The sequence below is a fragment of the Chionomys nivalis genome, chromosome 3, assembly GCF_950005125.1.
Source record: "Chionomys nivalis chromosome 3, mChiNiv1.1, whole genome shotgun sequence".
Lineage (NCBI taxonomy): Eukaryota > Metazoa > Chordata > Mammalia > Rodentia > Cricetidae > Chionomys > Chionomys nivalis.
In genome coordinates, this window is record NC_080088.1 from 97,762,499 (window position 1) to 97,786,031 (window position 23,533).

The 23,533-nt window shown below is 46.4% G+C and overlaps 1 protein-coding gene across 6 annotated transcripts in view; it reads left to right on the forward strand.

Moving 5' to 3' along the window:
• Positions 1-23,533, forward strand: part of Cux1 (cut like homeobox 1) — a 331,836-nt gene that overhangs the window by 288,632 nt on the left and 19,671 nt on the right. For 4 of the 6 annotated variants that reach the window (XM_057765876.1, XM_057765878.1, XM_057765877.1 and 1 more), the window contains 3 exons: positions 5,304-5,492; positions 11,584-11,848; positions 15,580-18,287. The exons of the other annotated variants lie outside the window; for them this stretch is intronic. In XM_057765876.1, the coding sequence (XP_057621859.1) occupies positions 5,304-5,492; positions 11,584-11,848; positions 15,580-16,249 (1,124 nt within the window). In that variant the 3' untranslated portion in view covers positions 16,250-18,287. Of the gene's footprint in view, positions 1-5,303; positions 5,493-11,583; positions 11,849-15,579; positions 18,288-23,533 lie in introns of those variants that run through there. 6 annotated transcript variants of the gene reach the window in all.

Consider the following 23,533-nt stretch of genomic DNA (forward strand, 5'->3'; position numbering starts at 1 on the left):
CTAGTCAAAAACTCTAAAATCTCCATATTCAAGTTTTTTTACTTTACCACACAGAGTTGTTGTATACAAAGCTCACAGAAGAAATTTAAAACAGAAATCTCATTATATTTAAATTTTGATTTTGTACTGGGCTACATTGATAACTGTCAAGCTACATGTTGGACATGCATACTTTAAAGAACCTGGTCCCGGGGTGTGACTCAGAGGCAGAACATATGCCTAAAATTGCCCAATAAGGGACCTGGGAGATGTAGCTCAGTAGTAGAGCACCTGCCTAGGATCCCCAAGTGAGGTGCTGGGGGTATGGCTTAATGGTAGAGCACCTGCCTAGAATACTTGAGACCCTGGGTTCCATAAAAACAAACAAACAAAATATGAAATATATTACAGTGTGAATTCTAGCATGCTCACTAGAATACAAGAACCATAGGAGTCAATCCAGGCCCACTCGCAACATACCTCAGAAGACAGCCTATAAGCCAGAGCAGATCAGGTAACCCATAGACACCTCTTATTTTAGGACATGCCCTGAAGAGCCTAAATTCATAGTGGATTTCAGAAGGATCAGCTCAATCCTGTAGCATTAGGTGACTTCATGGGCATCAAAAACAAGGTCCACCCGTTTTTCCTAAATGTGCCTGCTGTGGGGCAAGATGTGTGCCCTGTAAGCCACCCCCTCAGTGATGCTGGCTTGATTCTGACTATCACAGGCTGGTGACTCTTAGCTGTGAGGTACCTACCTGGAAGCCATCTAATACTGCTACTGTTTTCTCTCTTGCTTTGCAGTACTAAGTTGGTCACCCTCTAATGGTGTCAACCATAGGTCATATGCCTTATACATGCTGTAGCTAACTTGGGCTCTGCCTGAAGTGGTTTTATGAGGCTCTCTTGTTGCTGGATAGGAGCTGCTGTGGCCCTAAGAATATTAGGAATCTTGCCATTGTTATGTTATCATGCCTCCTCAGAGTTATATTGATCAGTCAGGCCTTCCTGGACAGGCATGGCAAGAAAAACTTCTGCTTCTCTGTGGGTCGTATGTCCTCATGAGTCCCAAGTGAAAGTGTCAATGAAATGAGCACACTGAGACAACCTCACAGAATGACTGGAACTGTACAGCAATTTCTGGGAGAGCTGCATGTCTCACCTTCCCCAGGATAGAATAAGACAAGAGGAACACTGCAGTTGAGGCTGGAGAGACAGCTCAGTCTGTAAAGTTCTTGCCATGCAGCATGGAGTTCGATTCCTAAAAGCCATGTAAAAAATGCCAAGCATTGAGCCAGATAGTGGTAGCTGACACCTTAATCCTAGCACTCAGGAGGCAGAGGCAGGCGAATCTCTGTTAGTTCGAGGCCAGCCTGGTCTACAGAGTGAGTTCTAGGGTGGTTATATAGAGAAACCCTGTCTCGGAAATCAAAAACAAACAAAAATGCCAAGCATGGTAGCATATTTTTAATCCTTGTGTGAGGGAGGCAGGGACAGCAGGATCCTTGAAGTTCACTAGCCAGCTAGCAACCTAGCTGAAGTCCAGGTCAGTGAAAGAACTGTCTTAAAAATACAGGGTGAGAGGGGGCTGGAGAGATGGCTCAGAGGTTAAGAGTATTGCCTGCTCTTCCAAAGGTCCTGAGTTCAATTCCCAGCAACCACATGATGGCTCCATCTGTAAGGGGGGTCTGGTGCCCTCTTCTGGCCTGCAGGCATACACACAGACAGAATATTGCATACATAATAAATAAATAAATAAATAAATAAATAAATAAATAAATAAATATCTTAAAAAAAAATACAGGGTGAGAGCCAGAAAAATAGCTCATGGGTAAAGGCACTTGCTGTCAAACCTAATGACCTAAGTTCAATCCCTGAAGCCCACAGAGTAGAATAGAAAACCTACTCTTACAAGTTATCCTCTGGCTGATGCGCGCACATACACACACACACACACACACACACCTAGATAAATAAATATAAGAGGCCGGGCGTGGTGGCGCACGCCTTTAATCCCAGCACTCGGGAGGCAGAGGCAGGCGGATCTCTGTGAGTTCGAGACCAGCCTGGTCTACAGAGCTAGTTCCAGGACAGGCTCCAAAGCCACAGAGAAACCCTGTCTCGAAAAACCAAAACCAAAATAAATAAATAAATAAATAAATAAATAAATAAATAAATAAATAAATAAAAGAGAAAAAAATTTAAATGAAGGTAGACTATGCCTAAGGAATGACACCGAAATTGTCCTCTGGCTGCCACATGTGCAGATACACAGGTTGCTACTGAGTTTCAGTGAAGTCTGCCAGTGACTTACAGTCTAGAATCAGGCCCAACCATCCTCTTGATTCCCCTATGTCACATTATGTCCCCTATGTGCAATGTATTGTCCAAAACAGAACACAGGAAAAAGAAACATCCACTGGGAACAATTGTAATCATTCATTCATAAAAAAATGAAAATTTAGCTGCTGATTTGAGAACAGCCCAAAGCCCATATGTTCATCGGTTATTGAAATGTGGAAGGATTCCTACACTTGAGTCATCCCCTTCTTCACAGACTTGTCACAAGTCCAAGGAAGCAGGCCGATTACTCCTGCTACCCACTCCCAGTTAGAAAGCATCCTTCCATGTAAACACTGAGAATAGCAGAAGAAAAAAAAGTCTCCTTTCAAACCACCAAGTTGTAAGATCACAGTTTGGAAGTGACAAACACTGTAGCCTCCTCCTTGACATCACTAACCAGCTTCCATTCCTACTGGAAAGTTAGTTGGCTTATATCACATGCAGCTAGAGCAGTACCCTGCTGGCCTACAGCACTTCCAAGTGCTACATAGGACCAATTATTACCCTGAAAAACTTCCAAGAAAGCCTGTAGCCCATCACCTGGGCTTAGCAATCAGAAGTAGTCCCCCTTGGTGGCTCTTAAGGCTTGTGAAGAATGTTATCTGCCTTCCTACAAGACCCTGGATGTAGTTGTGGTCACAGAGTGGTCAGCATCAAGCTGCATCAGGCAACAGAGATGACCCCTGGTCAAGATCCAGGTGCACTCCCAACTTAACCTTGGATCCTGGCGTGTTTATTTAAACACTCAACCACTGACACACTCCTAGCTCCTCACTGGGGAATTCTAGGCAAATACTCTACCACTGAGCTATAACCTTAACCTGATAAATTTAAGTTAAAATGGGGTGAGGGTTATCCCCTAAACTAAATTTGGCCACACAGTCAACCATGTTTATAGTTATAGTGCCACATCATTTTCTCTGGATGTTCCCTATAGTGTTTTCAGTTCATAGCTGAAGACATTACCACAGATAGCATAAGTCAGCCTCCATAGTCTCTAGCCACAGTGTGGAATTGGCACATTCTGCTTAGCATCCTATATCCCAGATGTTATGTTAGACCAAATGGTGGCTTTTCTAATCCCAATCTCCACTTCCACTCAGTAGCTTTTGTTCATTCAAGCTCTTCCCATCAGTCCATATAGGTCATAATAGATTCTGATATATAACTTTAGTGGTGACACATACCTTTAATCCCTGCTCTTGAAGGCAGAAGCAAGTGGGTCTCTGTGAATTTGAGGCCAGCCTGGTCTACAAATTGAGTTCCAGGACAGCCAGAGCAGTTACACAGAGAAACCCTGTCTCAAAAAACAAAACAACAACAACAAAAATGGCAGCCCTCTCTCCATCATGCAGAGGAATGGCTTTAATGAGGAAGCAAACCCACTTTGTATGTATGTGTGCATGCATGTTGTACACATGGAGATCAGAAGTCAATGTGGATTGTCTTCCTCAAACTCTTTCTTAGTTTTTGGGACAATATCTTTCAGTGACTCTGGAGCATACTGTTAGGGCTAGACTGACTGACCATTGAGTTGCAGGGGTTTTCCTGCCTTCCCCTTCCCAGTCCAGGGATTATAGGCACACACCGCCATGCCCAACTTTTTATTATGAGTGCTGGGGATCTAACTCAGTTCTTCATGCTTGCACAAGGTAAGCCATCTCTTCCAGCTTGCAAGCACTTCTTCTAAGCCTGTGACACATTGCAGGCTTGGGAGCTCTTGCAGCCTCCATAGCCACCTGCCCTGTAATCATCCCAGAGCAGGCTGTTTATCCTTCCTGAGAGAAGACAGGGGTCCAGGGAAGGTCTGGTCTTCTGAGCCACATTAAGAAAGGCAGCTGATTAATCCCAGCACTCGGGAGGCAGAGGCAGGCGGATCTCTGTGAGTTCGAGACCAGCCTGGTCTACAGAGCTAGGTCCAGGACAGGCTCCAAAACCACAGAGAAACCCTGTCTCGAAAAACCAAAAAAAAAAAAAAAAAAAAAAAAAGAAAGGCAGCTGAGACTGTAGAAACAGTGAAGCCAGTGAGCCTTTCAAACCCAAAGCTTTCAGACCCCTTTTCCCTCCTGCTGTGATCCAGGGGTCAAGTGCCTGTTCTCTCAGTAAGACCCTTGCCTTGCTAATCATAAAAAGACCCCCAGCCTGGTGGTGGTGGCGCACGCCTTTAATCCCAGCACTCGGGAGGCAGAGGCAGGCGGATCTCTGTGAGTTCGAGACCAGCCTGGTCTACAGACCTAGTTCCAGGACAGGCTCCAAAACCACAGAGAAACCCTGTCTCGAAAAAACAAACAAACAAACAAACAAATAAATAAAAAGACACCCAGTTAGCCTCTGGTTAGAAGTTGCCTGTGAGAGTTGAGCAGCTGCCACTCCACCTTCTGATTTGTGCTTAGGGATTTCACTGCCTCTAATAGACTGCAGGTGTCACCCTCAGTTCACCTGGCTCCTGGAAGTTTTTCTTTTTTTTTTTCTCCTGAGGCTACTGATGTATAGTTTAGACTAACCTGCAACTCCCTATGTAGCCCAGGCTGATCTAAAACTTCTGATCCTCCTGCCTCAGCCTCCCAAGTGCTAGAATTATAAGTGTGTATGAAAGCTTTTCCGAAAGCATAGTCATTTGTCACTACAGGTAGAATGCAAGTGTATTCTAATTCCCTTGCCAATGAAGCTGTTAGAAGACAACTGAAAGAAATGTTTCAGTACTGAAATTCTAGGTCCGAGGGGGAACACCTACCTAGAATCCCCCAGTAAGAGACAGGGGGTGTAGCTTAGTAATAGACTACTCACCTTCCATGTACAAAGCCCTAGGTTCCTTCTCCAGCCTATAAAAACTAAAGAAAAATGTTTCTACAAAGTGTTGCTGTAGGCCAGGCCTCCACAGTCCAGACTATGGGCCACTGAACCGTGTGTCTAGCTCAGGTTCTGGGCACCTGCTTGCCCCTGTCTGTCAGTGACTATCTCTCACATCTGCTTTCCAGGTCAGCGCTTATTTGGGGAGACCATCCTGGGGCTCACCCAGGGCTCTGTCTCCGACCTCCTTGCCCGCCCAAAGCCCTGGCATAAGCTCAGTCTGAAAGGACGAGAGCCCTTTGTCCGCATGCAACTATGGCTGAACGACCCCAACAACGTGGAGAAGCTGATGGACATGAAGCGGATGGAGAAGAAAGGTACCTGCCCACCTTCTGCCACCCAGGCACCATCATTCCCACACATCCTTCCTGGAAGTCTTTCCACGGAGATGGAGGGACATGGGTCCCTCATCCTGATCAGGACTCTGTAAAGCAGGGCACCTTAGTTGAGGCGAGTACAGCCAATGAGTAGCTCAAAGGACAAAGGAGACTTGTCCCTCTTTGGGGCCAAGAGTCTATAAATAAAGATCTTGTGACCCTTGAGCACATCACAGTCTGTGGTAATGGCTCATTTGCTGGCTGCCTTTTAGCTCACTTATTACATCTGTTACACCATCTTCTGTGTGTGTACCTCAGGCTAAAGGCTTGTGAAGATGGTAAAGAGCTCATTAAGATATGTATATTGATGGGCTGGGATTGTAACTAGTTTATAGAATGCTTACTTGGCATGTAGAAGGCCTGGGTTCAACCTCCAGTACTGGGGGAAATACAAGAAAGAAAGTACTTGAACCAGACATGATAGTACATACCTGTAAAGAGGAGCCTGGGTGGTAGAGTACTCTCCTAGCATGTAGAAAGCCCTGGGTTCTGTCCCTGACCCTGGAAAGCTGGGAGAAGAGCTGCCATTGTTGGTACCATTATGTCAAAGGTCTGCCACACTGGGCCCTCAGGATGCCTCTGCCTATCAGCAGTGTGCTCTCCACCCATCAAGGGCCACTTCAACTGGAAGTGGCCCATCCTAAGGTGTGATTCAGGCCATAGCCTCCAGGGCAGCTCCAGGCAACACCACATACTTGGAAAGCCTAGTGACTTGCCAATTTTTTAACTTACTGTATTAAATTTCATGCAAAAAATACAGAGAATGCTATGAAGAAACAATAGACAAGTCAGGAATAGGGCATGGGAGGCTGAGACAGGAGCATAGGCTATAGCCCAGTTCTTAGCATGCACATAGCCCTGGGTTTCATCCCCAACATCAGGAGTTTAAGGTCATCTTTGCTCCACAGTAAGCCTGAGGAAATCTTATCAAGAAGGGAAGAGGATAGTTCAAGACCTGCCTGGACTACAGAGTGAGTAGACCAGACTGAGCAACTTAGTGAGACCCTAGCTCAAGAATAAGAAAACAAGCAAAAGAAACTAGTAAACAGTGCTGCTGAGTTCCAACAGTTTCCAGTACTTACCCAGATAGTATTAAATGCCCCACTTCTGTCAAAGCCAAGACCAGCCACCGCAGGTATGATGATACCAGGCCACCTTGAACCCTGTCCCTTCAGATGTTTGTAAGAAGCTCTTTTATCACCTCTTCCCCTTCCCCACCCCAGATTAGATACTCCAGGCTTTCCATGCCTCCAGCTTCCTCCACGTGGGCTCTGGTGCCATCTTGTGTCACAAAAGTGATACTGTCTTCATGGAGCCCACACCTTGGGGCATCCAAGGTCCCTAGAATGGCTATTAAGCCATTTACTGGAGCTATTAGATAGGGAAGCCTTCACTAACCTTCTCAGGCAACTGGGCACCTGACCTGTCAGTAACACAGCAGGTGCTACTGCTTGGTCCTCCCCTTGGTACCTGTGATAACTGTCACTTCCTGAGTATCTGGACAGTGGTTCTCAATTTTACGAATGCTGCAACCCTTAAATACAGTTCCTCATGCTGTAGTGACCCCTCCAGCATAAAATTATTTTTGTTGCTACTTCATACCTGTAATTTTGCTACTGTTACGAACCATAATGTAAATCTCTGTGTTTTCTGATGGTCTTAGGTGACCCTGTGAAAGGGTCATTCCACCCCCAGAGAAATTGTGACCCACAGGTTGAGAACTGTTAATCTAGAGGTTGGTTCTCCTCACCTCACCACCCCCCTCTTCCCTTCTTCATCTCTTTCTCATATATATGACAGTCTCTTGCAGCCAAAAGTGACCTTGAACTCCTGATCATACCCCCCCACACACAATTTATTAGGTAGCCCAGGCTATCCTGGATTCCTAGTGGTCCTGCCTCAGCTTTTGGAGTGCTGGGATTAGAGACACCCACCACCACATCTGGCTTATGCAGTGCTGGGAATATAATCCTCTACTGATCCCCATCCATAGCCCCCAGGATGTTTCTTCCCAATAGTTTCTTGGTGATAAAATAGCTGAGTTCAGTAACTACCTAGCATAAAGCTCTCTTCTTGCAACCAAGGACGATGAAAATACCAACCTCTCCAGAGGACAAGAGTTAGAAACAGAAGAAGCAGTCAGGCAATTATGCAGAAAGTGAGAATGATCAACTTGTATTCTGTTAAAAATGTCAGGTATGGAGACACATATCTATAATCCCAGCATTCCATTAACTGAGTCAGAAGGACCATGAATTCCAGACCACCCTAGGCTACAAATGATAACCAGGACTAGATATTGAGAGAAATGGAGATGGCTCAGTCAATAAAGTGCTTCATTGCAAGCAAGAGGACCTGAGTTTCAGCCCTGGAACACACTTTATTTAAAAAATAAAAATAAAGTGAGGTATGTTGTCACACCTGCTTTTAATCCCAACAGGAAGGCAGAGGCAGATGGATCTCTGCAGTTCAAGGCCAGCCTGGTCTACATAGCAACACAGTAAATTCCAAGACAACCAGGGCTATATAGAAAGACCTTGTCCTTTAAAAAAAAAAAAAAAAAAAAAAAAATGGCAGGCCATGTACTTGTGATTCCAACACAAGGGAGTCAGAAAGACAAGTGGATCCTAGGGACTCCTTGGCAAACCAGCCTAACTTATTCAATGAGTGCCAGACCCATGAGAGACTCTGTCTCAAAACTAAAATAAAGGGAGGGCTGAAGAAGCAGCTCGGTGCCTGAGAGCACTTACTGCTCTTAAAAAGGACCTCATTCAGTTCCCAGCAACCTATGGCTGATACCTGTAACCCATGACCCATGGAATTTGACATCTCTAGCACTGCACATGCTACATACTGCCCCACCCTGCCTCACCCACAGATGCACATAATTTAAAAAGGGATTAGGGTGGATGACACCTGAGGAACATTGCTGGAGGTTGTCCTCTGGCCTCCACATGCGTTATGTACACATGTGCATACACACACACACACACACGGCAGGAGTGGGGAGATGATTAGTGTGACCAATTCCTTGCTAAAGCAATCACAGTGGTTTGTGGCTCCAAGCACTGTCTGCTACAACAGAGGTACACAACAGAGAGCCCACACAGCATCCCAGGACCTCAATTCCACCACTGCGCTTCCCCCGTATACCTACATGTTCATTCAGGGTACACCCTAAGCAAGATCTCATCCTTCGGATCCATCGCCATCCTGCCTTCATATATGAAAAACTCCTGTCTGCACCATCTGTCAATCACTTTACATTTTCACAAGCCAATGGCTTTTGACCATGCCCTTGTCCTGTGTCAGCCAGGAAATGTCCCACATGGATGATCTTTCTTTTTAGTCCAGCACCCAGGTATCAAGTTCTTAGACCTCCTCCTCAACTTTGGCCTGACTTTGTTACCAACCCAAATTCTTCCACCTTCCAGATCCTAAACTCAGACTCCTGATTCCCCAGCCATCCTATATCCCGCCTTTATTTCTCTTCTTGCTCCACTTACCCAGGATGGGTCCCCTGGATTTCTGGCATCCCCTTCTGCTTCTCTGGTTATGGTCCTCTTCTCGCCAAATATCTTCCACTCCTCCAACCCTGAGTACCCCTGCTAGCGCTGCGCTCCAGGCACACTCCTCTGTTCCCCGTAGGCTGCTAAGTGCCTCTGGACTACCTCTAACAGACTACTGCCTTTAACTTCTGTAGGGTCCTCAGTGTTACTCCACAAACCTGATGGCCCTCCCCATAGCCTCCTAGAGAAAGACATCAGTGGTACTACCATTATCCCATGACCCGATCGCTGTTTCCAACTGTCCTTCTGACTCCAGGCTCAGGATCCTACCTCAGTCTAGCCATCTGGGTTCCTCCCCAATGCTTTCTCCATAGCCTCTCTCCTCCACTTAGAATTTGTTCCTTATCTTTGTGAGGAACAGTTTGGGACCAAACTCAGAGCCAGTGCACAGTAAGTTTATTTTCTACCACAGAGCCACACTCATGTCACTCACTCACTAAAAAGTCACTCCTAGCCCTGGACTTACCCTCTTTGCTTTTCATTTCTTCTTTCCTCCTTTCTTTCTTCCCCTCCTCTCCTCCCTCCCTTCCTTGTTTTTAAGACTAGGTCTTACTGTGTAACCCCTCAAGAACCTGAAATGACAAAAATTCTTCCGCCTCAGTCTCCCCAGAGCAGTTGCCTATGTTTGTAGTTCAGCCTCCCAACACAGATAGCAACTTCACTGCCCGCCCTTGCTTCCTTCCTTCCCGCCCAATACCACGTATCCTCTTGTGTTCTATGGGGTTTTATTTTCCCCCATATTTACCAAGTACAAAGTCTAGTCTAGTCCTTCCTAACATTCCTCCCTGTGGTGCTAGATGCTGTTGTCAGTCCGTCCCCTCAAGGTTCTTGAGCCCTTTCTATAGCACCACTAGCCCCTGACTGTCCCTCTGGGCCCTTTTTGGCTTCTCTTTGGAAATCTCCTGTGGTGATGTGCTGATGTGCTGGTGTTGTAAGGAGGAGAAGCGGGCTGCATTCCCGGCGCCCAGCTAACTTAACCCCTGAAATAACCACATGGAAATTGTATTAATTAAATTGTTGCCTCGCCATTAGTTCTAGCCTCTTATTGGCTAACTCTCACATCTTGATTAACCCATTTCCATTAATGTGTATCGCCACTTGACTATGGCTTACCAGCATGAGTCTAACCAGGGTTCGTCTTGGGCAGGAGAATCATGGCTGGCGTCTGCCACACTTCCCTTCTTCCCAGCATTCTGTTCTGTCTACTCCGCCGAACTAAGGGCTGCCCTATCAAAAGGCCAAGGCAGTTTTCTTTATTCAATCAATGAAAGCAACACATAGAAAGAAGACCCTCCTATACCATGCTGGGGTCTGTTAGGGTTGTTAGGGTTCCATTTTGATATTACCTTTATCTCAGTCATTGGCTTCCATTATTATTGTCTTCCTTCCCCTTTCTTCCTTTTCTCTCTCTCTCTCTCTCTCTCTCTCTCTCTCTCTCTCTCTCTCTCTCTCTGTCTGTCTGTCTGTCTGTCTGTCTTTCTTCTCCCTACTCTTTTTCTCTTGTCAGGGTCTTACATAGTCCAGGCCAAAGATGACTTGAACACCTACCTAATTCTCCTGCCTCCACTTGTCAAGTGCTAGGATTATAAGCATTCACCACCTCAATTTAGATTTCCATTTTCTTTTTGTGTTTGTTTTGTTTTTTAAAGCTTTATTTGTTTGTTTATTATATGTACAGTGTTAGTCTGCATGTATGCCTGCTTGCCAGAAGAGGGCACCAGATCTCATTATAGATGGTTGTGAGCCACCATGTGGTTTGAACTCAGGACCTCTGGAAGAGCAGCCAGTGCTCATGACCTCTGAGCCATCTCCCCAGGCAGTTACAGTCTTCTACTGTCTTCTATGCCAGAGCCTATATTTTCTAGATGAACCAACATCATCCTTCAAGATGACCTTGGAATATCCTCTCTTGGAAAGTCTCTCAGCCCTTTCCAAGCTTTGTCCAGTGACTTCCATTAGTGCCTCTCTCAGGTGCCCCAAGTGTCCCTGCCACCACTGTATTCATCAAGCTGGATCTTTCCTCAGCCCTTAACTAACTGTCAGGTTGGCCAGAGATAGCTGGGACCTCACATGACATCAGAGTGAGCCTCAGTATATGCTGAGGTCAGACAGTATGGTTCCACTGCAGGGTGTTATTAGAGTGGGTGTTATATTTAGTTTTGAGTGCTAGGGCTCAAACCCAGGGTATCATATATGCTAAGCAATCACTCTACCCCTCAGCTCCACCCCAGCTATTTTGTTTTTGTCTTTTTTTTTTCACACTACATCTCAGTATGTAGCCCAGACTGGCCTCAAACTCATGATCCTCCTGCCTCAGCTTCCTCACTGTTGGGACTGCATATGTTGTCCCACCATACTCAGCCTATAGGTTTTTCAGCATCCTGCTCTGTTCCCAGAGCTGAGGCTTTGAACTGGTTTCCAAGCTATCCCTAAGTTCACCTGCTCACCCTCTCTCCCTACAGCCTACATGAAGCGGCGACACAGCTCTGTCAGTGACAGCCAGCCCTGTGAGCCCCCCTCTGTGGGCATTGACTACAGTCAAGGCGCCAGCCCCCAGCCACAACACCAGCTGAAGAAACCTCGAGTGGTGCTGGCGCCCGAGGAGAAAGAAGCGCTGAAGCGAGCATATCAGCAGAAGCCATATCCGTCACCAAAAACAATCGAGGAGCTTGCCACACAACTCAACCTGAAGACCAGCACCGTCATCAACTGGTTCCATAATTACAGGTAGAGTCCTGTCAAGAGCTCCAAAGCCTAGACCATGAGAACACACCCAACAGAGCACAGTGTGGCCCTTGGTTCTGAAGGCAGACCCAAGGCCAAAACATTGTACAATGTGAACAGCTGGGTAAAGAGGCTACAGTTCCTCTGGGAACTGAGGAAACTTTATTATTGTGCATGTGCGTGCATTTGTGCATGCTTGTGTTGACTGAAGGTCAGAGGACAACTCTCAGGTTTCAGTTCTCTCCACCCGCCTTATGGGATTCTGGAGTGGAACTCAGTTTGTCAGATGTATGTGCAGAGTACCTCTATCTGTTGCTATCTCTATTTCTATATGCCTACCATCTTGCCAGTGTAGCATCATCACTTTAGACAGTGTCTTACTATGTAGCCTTGTTTGGCCTAGAATTTGCTACATAGGCCAGGATGGCCTCAAACCCAGAGATCTGCCTTACCTCCCAAGAACTGAAGTTAAGAGCCTGTACCACCACATCCAGCCCTAAGGGTCTTTTTTTAAAAACTAGGAATTGGTAGGATGTCTCAGCAGGTAACGATGCCTACCACCAAGCTGACTACCTAAACTTGATCCTTGGCCCCACACACAGAAGGAAAGAACTGACTCTTGCAAGTCGTCCAGACTTTCACACATGGCATGTGGCTTTGCCACACATACCTCAAACACACATACAAAGAGAAAATAAACCATGAACAGATAATTGAGAATTGGCCTAGTTTCAGGTGTGACTTGGCAATAGAGCTCTTGTCTAAAATCCAGTGAGGAGCTGGGAGTGTGGCACAGTGGTACAGCCCTTGCCTAGCATGGACAAGACCTTGTTTAAATCCCCTATGCCTCCCAAACATTCTTTTCTGTACAGCTTTTCTAGAAATTAACTCTGAGGTTGCAGTGGTGTAGCTGCTGAGTAGAAGGCCCTGCATTCTGTCACTTACACTCAAGAAAATAAGCTAATATTTAGAAGATAATGCCAGGCATGGTGCTACACACCTTTAACCCCAGTATCTAGAAAACAGAAGGATGGAAAGTTTGAGTCTAGTCTGGGATACAGAGTAAGACCCTATCTCCAAAAGTAAATAGATAAGTGTATGCCCTCCAACCAGTACTGAAGCTCCAGATCACTAGTTGTATTTTACCAAGAAAAGTCCTATACACCTACTAAGGAGGCTGGTGTATAAGGTCAGAGATCCTGTACTACCCTTTTGCCACATCCAGCCCATTCACCTCGGCCTTCTCTTACTCCAAAGGTCCTGTAAGAATTTGCATGGTGGCCGGGCGGTGGTGGCGCACGCCTTTAATCCCAGCACTCGGGAGGCAGAGACAGGCGGATCTTTGTGAGTTCGAGACCAGCCTGGTCTACAGAGCTAGTTCCAGGACAGGCTCCATAGCTACAGAGAAACCCTGTCTCGAAAACCAAAAAAAAAAAAAAAAAGAAGAAGAATTTGCATGGTGGTACATACTTGTAAACCTAGCACTCGGGAGGCTGAGGTAGTAGTTCTAGCCCAACCTGGCCTACATACTAAAGCCTTGTCTGAGAAAGAAGCTTGAGAGCAAACAAACTCAAAAGCCCACATTTATTTATGTAAGTTGTGTAGCTAGTAATTGGCAGAGACAAACTTAAATCCAGCATACTTGCATGCATTTTATAAGATTTAGCTTAGCTACCCACTTAACCTGTCATCTCCTGACTGGGCAGAACAGAACTGGGTGCTCACCCCACTGGTATCCTTGATGTCACAAGGCTTGAAAACCGATTATGAGCAGAGCCACCTTCCCATTACAGCACCAGGGACTGGGCCTCCAGTTTCCAAGTTCCTGAAGCTACCCTAGGAAAGCTGTTATGCCTGGATCTTCCTGGGGACCTATCAGAACCTCACAGCTCTAAGGTCTTCAGGACGGGGTCTGTAGAGATGCCCAGCAATAGAGTACTGGCTGCTCCTCCAGAGGACCCAGGTTCAGATCCCAGCACCCACATGGTGGCTCATAGCCATCTGTGACTCCAGTTCCTGGGGATCTAACACTCTCTTCTGGCCTCCATGGGCACCAGGCATGCATGTGGTACACGTACATACATGCAGGTAACACACCCAAACAAAATAAGGAAATGTAATTTAAAAAGCTGGGCAAAGTGGCCTTTAATACTGGGGAGGCAGAGGTAAGTGGAGTTCTGTGAGTTCAAGACCAATCTGGAGTACATAGTAAGTTACAGGACAGCTAGAGCTGTGTAGAGAGACCCAGTCTCAATAAACAAACAAATGAATGAATGAACTTTTAAGATGAGGTTCTGATTTCACTCTAGCAAAAACATTTAACTATGGACCAGGTAAACAACTGCCCCAAGGTTCTCATATGTTGAGCCAAACCACATCCCCTCAATCAAGCCTAGGACAGGTCTATAACCTCAGCTATTCAGGAAGCTAATGAAAGAAGGTTTACAGTTTAAGGTCAGCCTGGGCTACAGAGTAAGTTCAATGGAAACTTGGAAAGACCGTGTCTTAAAATTTAAAAGTCCGTAGGGTAGTAGTGGTGCACACCTTTAATCCCAGCCCTCAGGAGGCAGAGGCAGGCAGATCTCTGAGAGTTCGAGGCTAGCCTGGTCTACAGAGCGAGTTCTAGGACAACTAGAACTGTTACACAGAGAAACTTAGTTAAGCCAGGCATGGTGGTCTTTGGGAGGCAGGGGCCAGCAGATCTCTGAGTTTGAGGCTATCCTGGTCTACATAGTGACTTCCAGAACAGCCAGACCCTATCTCAAAAAAAAAGTAGATAGATAGATAGATTGATTAGCAGTTAAGAGCACTTGCTGCTCTTCCAGAGGACATTGGTTTGATTCCCAGCACCCCTATAACAGTTCACAACTGTCTGTAACTCCAGTTTCAGGAGAGCCAACACACTCTTTCGACCTCCAACAGCACCAGGCCCCCATGTGGTACACACAGATATATACAGGCAAAATACCCATTCACATTTTTTTAGGCTTGATATAATAAAAACATATATTTAGTCTCCTTCCTTCTTAATCAGCTGACTTCCCCCACTGAGTCTGCTCCCTTCAGAGTAGGGAATCAGTTGAAAGTATACCATTGGGTAGAGGCCTGACAGAAGTCTCTGGCTCAGAGCTGAAGTTACAAGATTCCCACCTTGGGTTACATCCAATAAATGGCTTTCCAACGAAGTTTCATTTATTTAGTCAATGAATATGATCACATGCCAGGAACCATGCTTGCTGCGACACAGTGGAAGCAGCTGGTTAATGGACCATCAGAATAAGATGGAGCTGGAAGAAATGGGCCAGCCAGTAACTACACCATGGAATTCCAGTCCTCTGGAGGCTGGAACAGGAGGATCCTCTGTTCAAGGCCAGACTAAGTGAGCCAAAATCAAGACTATCCTGACCTAGTTTCAAAAATTAAAATAGGGCTGGGAATGTAGCTCAGTTGATGGAGTGCTTCCCTCACATGCTCAGACCCCTGACTTCTCTCCCCAGAGCCACGTAAACCATGAAAGGTGGTGCACACTTGGAACCCCAGCCCTGGGGAAATGCAGGCTGCTGGACTGGAAACTCAAGGTCACTCTTAACTAATTAACAAGTCCAAGGCTAGTCTGGGATAAGGGATCTTATCTCAAAAAAATTAAGTATGTGGTAGAGAGAAGGTGATGTGCACAGAAGTAAAGCCGGGCCTGTGCATAGGAACCTCACAGGGCCTTCGCTTGTGTCTTGCAGGTCTCGAATCCGCAGAGAACTGTTCATTGAGGAGATTCAAGCCGGAAGCCAGGGCCAGGCCGGTGCCAGCGACTCACCTTCGGCCCGAAGTGGCCGCGTCGCACCCAGCTCAGAAGGTGACAGCTGTGATGGTGTGGATGCCGCTGATGTCGAGGAGCCAGGTGGCACCACAGTGGCCACCAAGTCTCAGGGAGGGCCAGCAGAGGTGGCCGCAGCCCCGGCCGACCAGGAAGAGGCAACGCAGCCTGCTGAGAAGGCGAAGGCGCAGCCACTATCCTCGGCGACCCCAGGACAGGACGACGGTGAAGACGCGGGCCGGCCTAGGCCACCGCCCGAAGGCCTCGCCGATACCCCGGCGCCTGTGCCAAACCTCGCCGCACCCGCGGCCGGAGAGGACGCCGCTACCTCAGCCACTGCGACGGCCACCGAGGCCCCTGGGGCGGCTAGGGCGGGCCCTGCAGAAAGGAGTTCTGCATTGCCAAGTACCAGCGCGCCCGCCAACACGCCTGCACGAAGGCCTAGCTCACTGCAGAGCCTCTTCGGCCTGCCTGAGGCGGCGGGTGCTCGGGACAACCCGGTCCGCAAAAAGAAGGCTGCAAACTTGAACAGCATCATCCACCGCCTGGAGAAGGCTGCCAGCCGGGAGGAGCCCATTGAATGGGAGTTCTGAGGGCGCCGGGCCTCTGGGCCTGATCAGCAGGGCCTCGCCGGGCCTAGCCAGGCCTACTTGCGCCTAGCAGGTCCCCGCCAGGCCTAGTCAGCACTGGCTAGTAGTGGGCTGGGGCAGGCGGGTGCGTGGAGGGCGGTGCCGACCCAAGGCCTGGACGTGTTGCGCACTTCCGCCCTGCGGGCCACAGGGCAAAATCGCCATAGGCCAAGGTGCATATAGAAAACAAAGGAGCATTAAGCCCAATCTATGTCGTGTTTTCAAGGAAGAAAACGGAAAAGTGTAGTCGAGCTTTTTTGTACCCTGAAGTGTTTTGTTTTGTTTTTTTTTAATTGCCCTAAGTGATTTCCACAGGTTCTGGAATAACTCTTTACAGCTTTTGCCTTGTGCCCTCCTCTTTCGTGTGGGCTTTAAAAAAAAAAAAAAAAATCAAACCCACATATTAAAAGGGGGCTTTTTATCTGCCATCTAATGGCTTCAGAGCGATAATACACTATTATCTTCTTAAACCAGGAAGGGGGGGATTTTTCAGAAAAATTAAAAAAAAGTTTTTGTAGCTGTTCAGTTGCCACTAAGAGATTGCACAGTCAAACCGACTCTAAACACACTAGTTTGGATTCCTAAGTATTTTCAAGAAAAGAATCTTCTCGTTTGAAACTTTGAATTAAAATAAAACACATTTACTCCACATATTTTTTAACAAAAAGGAAAAAAAAAGAAAAGTCACATCAGGAAAATATCTGATTTTGTGGTAGCTGACGTAGAGTTTTCTTGTACGTAGACAGAATCCTGACATGTAGTGCACATTGATCCATAGCTTTAACTGACTCTGGGCTTTTGCTGGCCAGAGTTTGTTTAATACACTCCATTCTAGGCCAAATCAGGACAAAAAGAAAGATCCGAATCTAGGTATTTTATAATCTGCTTTTTAACCTCTAACCGCAGAGCACGCTGATCAGACCTCATATCTCGGAGGTTTAGGAGACAAGTTAGAACTGTAGCATGTACCGGTTCATTTTGTTTATGGTGTCTGCGTCTGTGTTGGCACATCTGCTCATGTGCAAACGTCGGAAGGAAGGAAAATGTAGGCCGGCAAGGTCACAGCAGTTAGTCCCTCCGTGTGCAGGCAACTGTCTGTTCATCTTTCGTTAGCACAGAGGCACCTCACCTCACGCCACTCTCCAGGGCACCTGACAGACTGAGCCCCCAGGAGAAGATGCTCCTGGGCTTGGGCAGGGCTGACGCATCCATGCGCTCGCTCTCTCTTCTTTCTCTTCTCCCCGTCCCCTTCCCACCACAAGCACTGATAACCCTATCTACTCGTGGGAAGCTTCCTTCCCTGCAGAAGAGAGAATGCAGCAGTCTGGGCTCTATTTCCATCCCTATAGAAACGGCCCAAACTCACCAAAATGGAGACACTTCAATTCCAGAGCAGACCATTGGCCCTTCATTCTTTTCTCCTCTCACAAGTTGTTGTTGTTGTTTTTTTTTTTTTTTTTTTTTTTAATGCACAGTTTAGGGCAGTCTAAGTACAAATCAAAAGTCTAACTTGTCTCTTGATTCCTCCCATTGTCTATGTGTATATGCGTGAGTATAGAGGTGGATGAGAGTGTGCGTGCGTGTGTAATTTTATACGTCTGTGTATTTTCTTAAGTACCTGTGCACACATAGAGTGCATTACTGCCACCTTTTTCAATAAGCTGGTTTATCAGTCATGGCTTCTACAGGTTTTGCTAATTTAGACTCCTTATTGCCATACCTTTAAACTAACAATAGATGATTTCGGTATATATATATATTTTTTTTTGCTTATTTATAGGTGCTGTATTTTATTATCTGATTGTTAGGAAGGGATGAAAGGGGCAAATATTCTTTAGAGGGATAGACTGCCGGCAGTATTGGGTATAATTTACAAGATGTAGCTGTCATACTGTATATTACTGATTGAAAACTTTTTGACCGTATTGTGTATCATTGAAACTTTTGTCTTAGGTCAACATCTTTGGATGACATTTTAATGGTGCATTCATTATTTCTTAAGTTTAATTAATTAATAGTACTTTTTTTTTATTTGGGAGGGTGGGAGGGAGTTCTAATTTTAAAAGTATCTCCCGCTATTACACCTCAGTGTGCTTGTTATTCTTAGCTTGTAGGCTTTGACTGTCAGATGTGAAACCACATTTCTTGCATGATGTTTGGAGCTTATATATTTTCATTCACAGTCTTTCAACCTGCAGCTGCAAGCCCTTAGTTGGAGTTTTCACAAACTATAAGAGTCACGACACTAAAAACAATGCCTTTTCATGAATGAGAAGTTTCCAGGAGGCTCTAGGAGGCTGGGAGGTAGACCCCTTTGTTCTGTCTTTGGATGGTCTTCTGCACTTGAGATCTGGTTCAGTGAGAAGAGAATTCACAGGGAAGGGACAGAAGGAGAAAAATGAGTCACACCAGGCTCTGTGCAGGAAGAGTGAGGAAGAGCTCATTCACACCAGGGACCCATTAGGGACATGGAGCAGTGTCACTGGTGGGATCATGGTACCCCCTCCACAAAACCCTTGAGGGAATCTGTCATCATGGGTGATGGACCTTAAACCGCTCATTTTCACTAGTATGAGAAGCAGAGTTAGCAGGACTGAAGAGGGTAGTGTGTTCGCTTTAAAGGTGTGACTGTTACTTAACCAGTGTTAAATCTTGAGGAAATGGAAGTCAAGTTCTGTTCCATCCTGGGGGTCACACAGTAGCAGTCTAAGACAGCCTTTGGCTCTTCCAAGCAAGTTAGTCATTTTTGTTTCTTTAACTAGGTTCTTACTGATTTCCATTCTGTCTCTTGTGCCAGACCTCCATCTGGGTGCTCGATACAATCACTTGGTTAGGTTTTTGCTTGAGTTCTGTATTTGTATTTTCTCTTATTTATTATTATTATTTTAATTGAGATCCCAACTTGATGGGGTTTGGGGTTAAGCTAGCACTGTCTGTAGTCTTTCTAAGAATTGCTAGTAGACAACACAGAAACCTACGGGGGTTACATCTCCCTCCTCATCAGATCCTCCCTTCCCAGTTTGAGTCCAAGGGTTCATCTTTCATCTTGAAAAGCAATATTCAAGTGCCTTGAACAGCGCTCCCTCGTGCGGTGACTTTCCGCTGACTGGAGATCCAAGCAGTAGCTCCCACAGGCAGCCAGCCACCCTCTTTACACTCTCTCAGCTTACAAAGCTGAGTGTGCTTCTCCTCCAGGGGAGAATGGTTCCATATAAACACTAACACTTCATCACAAGCCACTGCTCATTCTAAATGCCTTTCTCTTTAATTAGAGGCAGCAATCCTAACTAGCTATCATGCCATTATCCAACTGGCTAAGTGGGAGCCCACCATAAAATCAGTGTTCACATCAGGCCCCTTGATACCTCTTTATTCATGCCCAAGATCCCTTGTGGCATCCGAAGTAGTAGGCATGTAGGTTCTTAGACTCCTGCCCACTTACTTCCACTCTGACCTGGCTCCCAGTCACCTCCTCCCTGAAACTTTAGTCAGTGGAGATGTCTGATCTCTGTCTACTAGACCTCTCTCTTACTTAAAAAAAAAAAAAAAAAGGCAAGCACTTAGCTGAAGTTGACTATTTTCTTAGCTAGCCACCTGAAAAATATCACAAGTGGCTTATGTCTGTATCCTGGGTTGGAATCAGTGCAGACTCTCTGGGATGTAGTATTAGAACTCCAGCCACACCACTCTAAAAATGAGGCGAAAGAGGACAGCTGTCATCCTCCTTGGGACAGATATTTCTCTTTGCAAAGCTCAGGTGTCTCCCAGTTACGCTTTCCTTTAGTCAGTGTCTCTCTCTCTTCTCCCTGTTTAAAGCCACATCTGGTAGATGGCCCAGAATACAGCAGGGCTATGTGCTGAGTATGTGCTCTGGGCTCTTGTGTCCTAGAGTCTCTGCCCATTGCTACCCACATAACTCATCTGCCTCCGTAGCCAGAGCCAAGTTCAGTTGTGGAGCTCATGAGCAAGTCCAGCAGAAAGCAGCTTGTATCCAATGCTAAGGGGCACTCTCTAGGCACTGACTAAGCACTGGGGAGCTGGAGTGCTGATGACTCGCACCACAGGTGCCTCCCTGCCACAGAAGACTAGATAGCTTTGTTTTCCATAGTGGTGTTTTCTTACAAAGGAGGTCTCAATGGACCCTGAGCATCCTGTGCAATGGTTTGCTCCCCATCACAGGCTTGTGCTGCTGCTGGTACCTGTAATCATTCCAGGTCCGCCCCCTGAAGCTGTCAGCCATCCTTGTTAGAGAAGATGGGCTAGAGCAAGGGAGTTGAAGGCTCTTGGTTGTTACTCCTGTTCCTTCTTTATTGTCTTCCCTCATCTGTCCTCTTCTACCTCACCACTTGACATCACTCAGAACTGTGAGGCAAGTAGCCTGGGAAGAGGGGGATCAAGGGGCTGCAAGCTTGACAGATCATCTCAGCTTGGCAAGTGGGCTTTTTGCCTCCTTCTGTCAGCACATCCTGGAGTGGTGTCTGAAGTCTGCTAAGCGCAGGGATTTTTCTCTTGGCTTTCAGCTGTTCTTGGAACTCCAGCAGCTGTTGGGTCTGTAGACAGGGGTGGTCTCTAGCCTCAGAAATTCTTGTCTTTCTCTCTGCCTTCCTTCCCACACAGCTGTCAAACTCCATCACAGCCATTCCTTTGGCCAGGGGTTATCCCCAGAGGACATAAGCACACATCTGTAGGAACTGGGACTATCCGCATCTCTTGTATCTAGCCCTGCAACCTTGCCAGGAACTCTACTTTACAAACACAAGTATCTCCAGGACAGGAAAAGCCATTAGACTTTCTCCCCTATCATGCATACCTGGTCTTTACTTCCCAAAAGAACATGCTAGTTTTTGTTCCATGTGGGTGAAAACCAGCTCCCAGGACAGCTGGTGGATCTGAGTTATACCTGCTGTAGTGGCCAAAATGCCCTAGTAGGACATAGGGAACTTAGTTTTGTTGTCCCCATCAAATTCACCTGGCATAGCTGCCGCTGCAGTTTCTCTAAGGCTTTACTGATTCAGGGGAAGGCTTTGTGGCTACTATGGCAATGCTTGTCCCAGGTGGCCTGAGACTCTTTAACTGACTTGATTCCAGCTCCCAGAGGTCCTGTATGCCAGACTGACCAGTAAAATTGCATGCTAAGAGAATGGACTAATTTGAGAAAATTTCGTTCTCATTACTTCTGCCAGTGCATTATAGATGGAAACTAACCAGAAAGTGAGGGTAGGGACAAGCTCCTCAGCAAAGGATACAACCCAAGACCTCAGGCTCAACCAGTGCCAGAACGGAGTTCAGGAACAGCAAAAGAAAAGCCAGGATTCCCCAGTGTTCCACTTAAGGACCTGCTTCTTTGCCCCCATGCCCACCCCTACCCCATTCCTGCCACCTCCCCTCCAAAGATCCCATGGCCACACCTTCAGTGGCATATTGAGTTTTCATTTTTGGACAAAGTGACATTTAGCTTTAACAAGACATTTCCAAAGCTCCTGGTCTCCTTTGAAATGCTGACTTGAAAAGTTCAGCATTGTTGCCAAGAATGAGGGGGAGGGGGCTAATGAGAGAAAGACATTAGATTATGCATGAATGTGCATGCCCCATCCCTCGGTTATTCAAATTTCAAATGCCTTTGAGTTGCTTTTTGTAGATGGGTTTAGTTTGCTCATGTTAAATAGAGTCCGTTACTGTAATTTTGTAGTGTTCTGGCTTTAATTTCTACCACAAATATGCTATGTACTAAGCTTTCTGTGATCAGAAAGGAAAGGTGCCTTAAATCCCAATACCACGCCTCTATCCCTATGGAAAATATATCAGAAGCACAGCGCCAGGAAGTGTTTGGGACTTCCGTTGGCAAAATAGGACACCATTCAGCAAGACACATCCAAGTGGCACGGGGCTGCTTTAGTTTGGTATTTTTTTTCCCAACCCACAATTATCTTTTGTTTGTTGTTTGTTTTATTTTATTTTTTTGTAGTTTGCTTTAAACAGGAAGCACTTAATAGATGGCTCTGTGTCAAAGCTCTGTGCAATGGAAGTCATGTTGTTGCTTTTGTTTGGGGGGGTTATTTTGTTTTCTTTTTGAAAAAGATAGCGTTATTGCACACCAAATGAACTAAGTAAGCTTTAGAACCAGGATCGATTCAGGTCGTGGATGAGTATGTTCACTGTAGTTCTGTGTGTTCATGAACCGACGGGCAAGCTGGCCTACCTTGGCCACTGAGGCTCAGCCCTGAGCCCTGGGTCATGGCTGCCTGGGTTCCAGCAGCTGGGGAACCTTCCCGAATGCCTGACCCCACAGTCGACCCTTGAAGCACTTAACCCTCTCTTTGTGGAGATAGACCGACTGCTACTGATCTGTCAGCGTACTCGAGGGTGATTATAAAAGGATGTTTCTTTAAGAAGAAAAAAATATTTCTATCTATTCTCTTCTAATTTATTATTAGGTTAATCATTTAAGTACTTATCAGGAGTGTGTTGTCATTTTGTGTTGTTGTTGCGAATGCTTTTGCTGTCACTCCGGTGGTTACTGTCCCTTACTCCCCACCTCTTTTCTCCCCACCCCAGAGTCTGAAAAGGTCTGGGGAACTGAGGTGGGAGGTATGAGGGACAGAAGGGAGTCCTCCAGCACAATCAGACACCTGTCTCCCTGGTAGCCACTCAAAAACTGGCGGTCTCTACTTATATAACTGTTCAACTGAGAGTTGATGAACAAAGTTAACATGTCAGGCAGCACTGGGCGGGAGAATTGCTTCCAGAGGCGCTATAATGCAGTGAGAAAAACAGAAAAGCCAAGTTCAAGTTCCCCCAAAACCTCCTAGAGCCTCTGTTAAGACTTCTGGGTTCATGAAGGTTCGGCGATTCTGGATCAGGGAAGAGGCCGGCGGTCTGGCCAAGGCTGTCGCCCTGAACTGGAAAGTGATTTCTCAGTGGTCCCCACGGGTTGCCACATCTTTGGTTTTCATTGTCAGCTGTCTTTCCTTGCATTCAAAGTTAGTCAAAAGGCATCTTTCAAGGCAACAGGTATTTCCTAGCCCTGGATGTGGCTGGAGGGTACACACCTAGTTCATGGGTTGAAAGAACCCTTTACCCTCCCATGTCATGAAAAGTGGAGGAAGGATTTTCTGTGGCTGGAAATACAGGCAGCAAGAAACCCCCATTGCTTGCTCAGCAGAGGGTGGGAGTATGTGGTTACCTTCACGGGAGGGGGCAAACTTTAAAAGGAGACTCACCCCAGGGAGAGGCTAGGGGCCTGCTCAC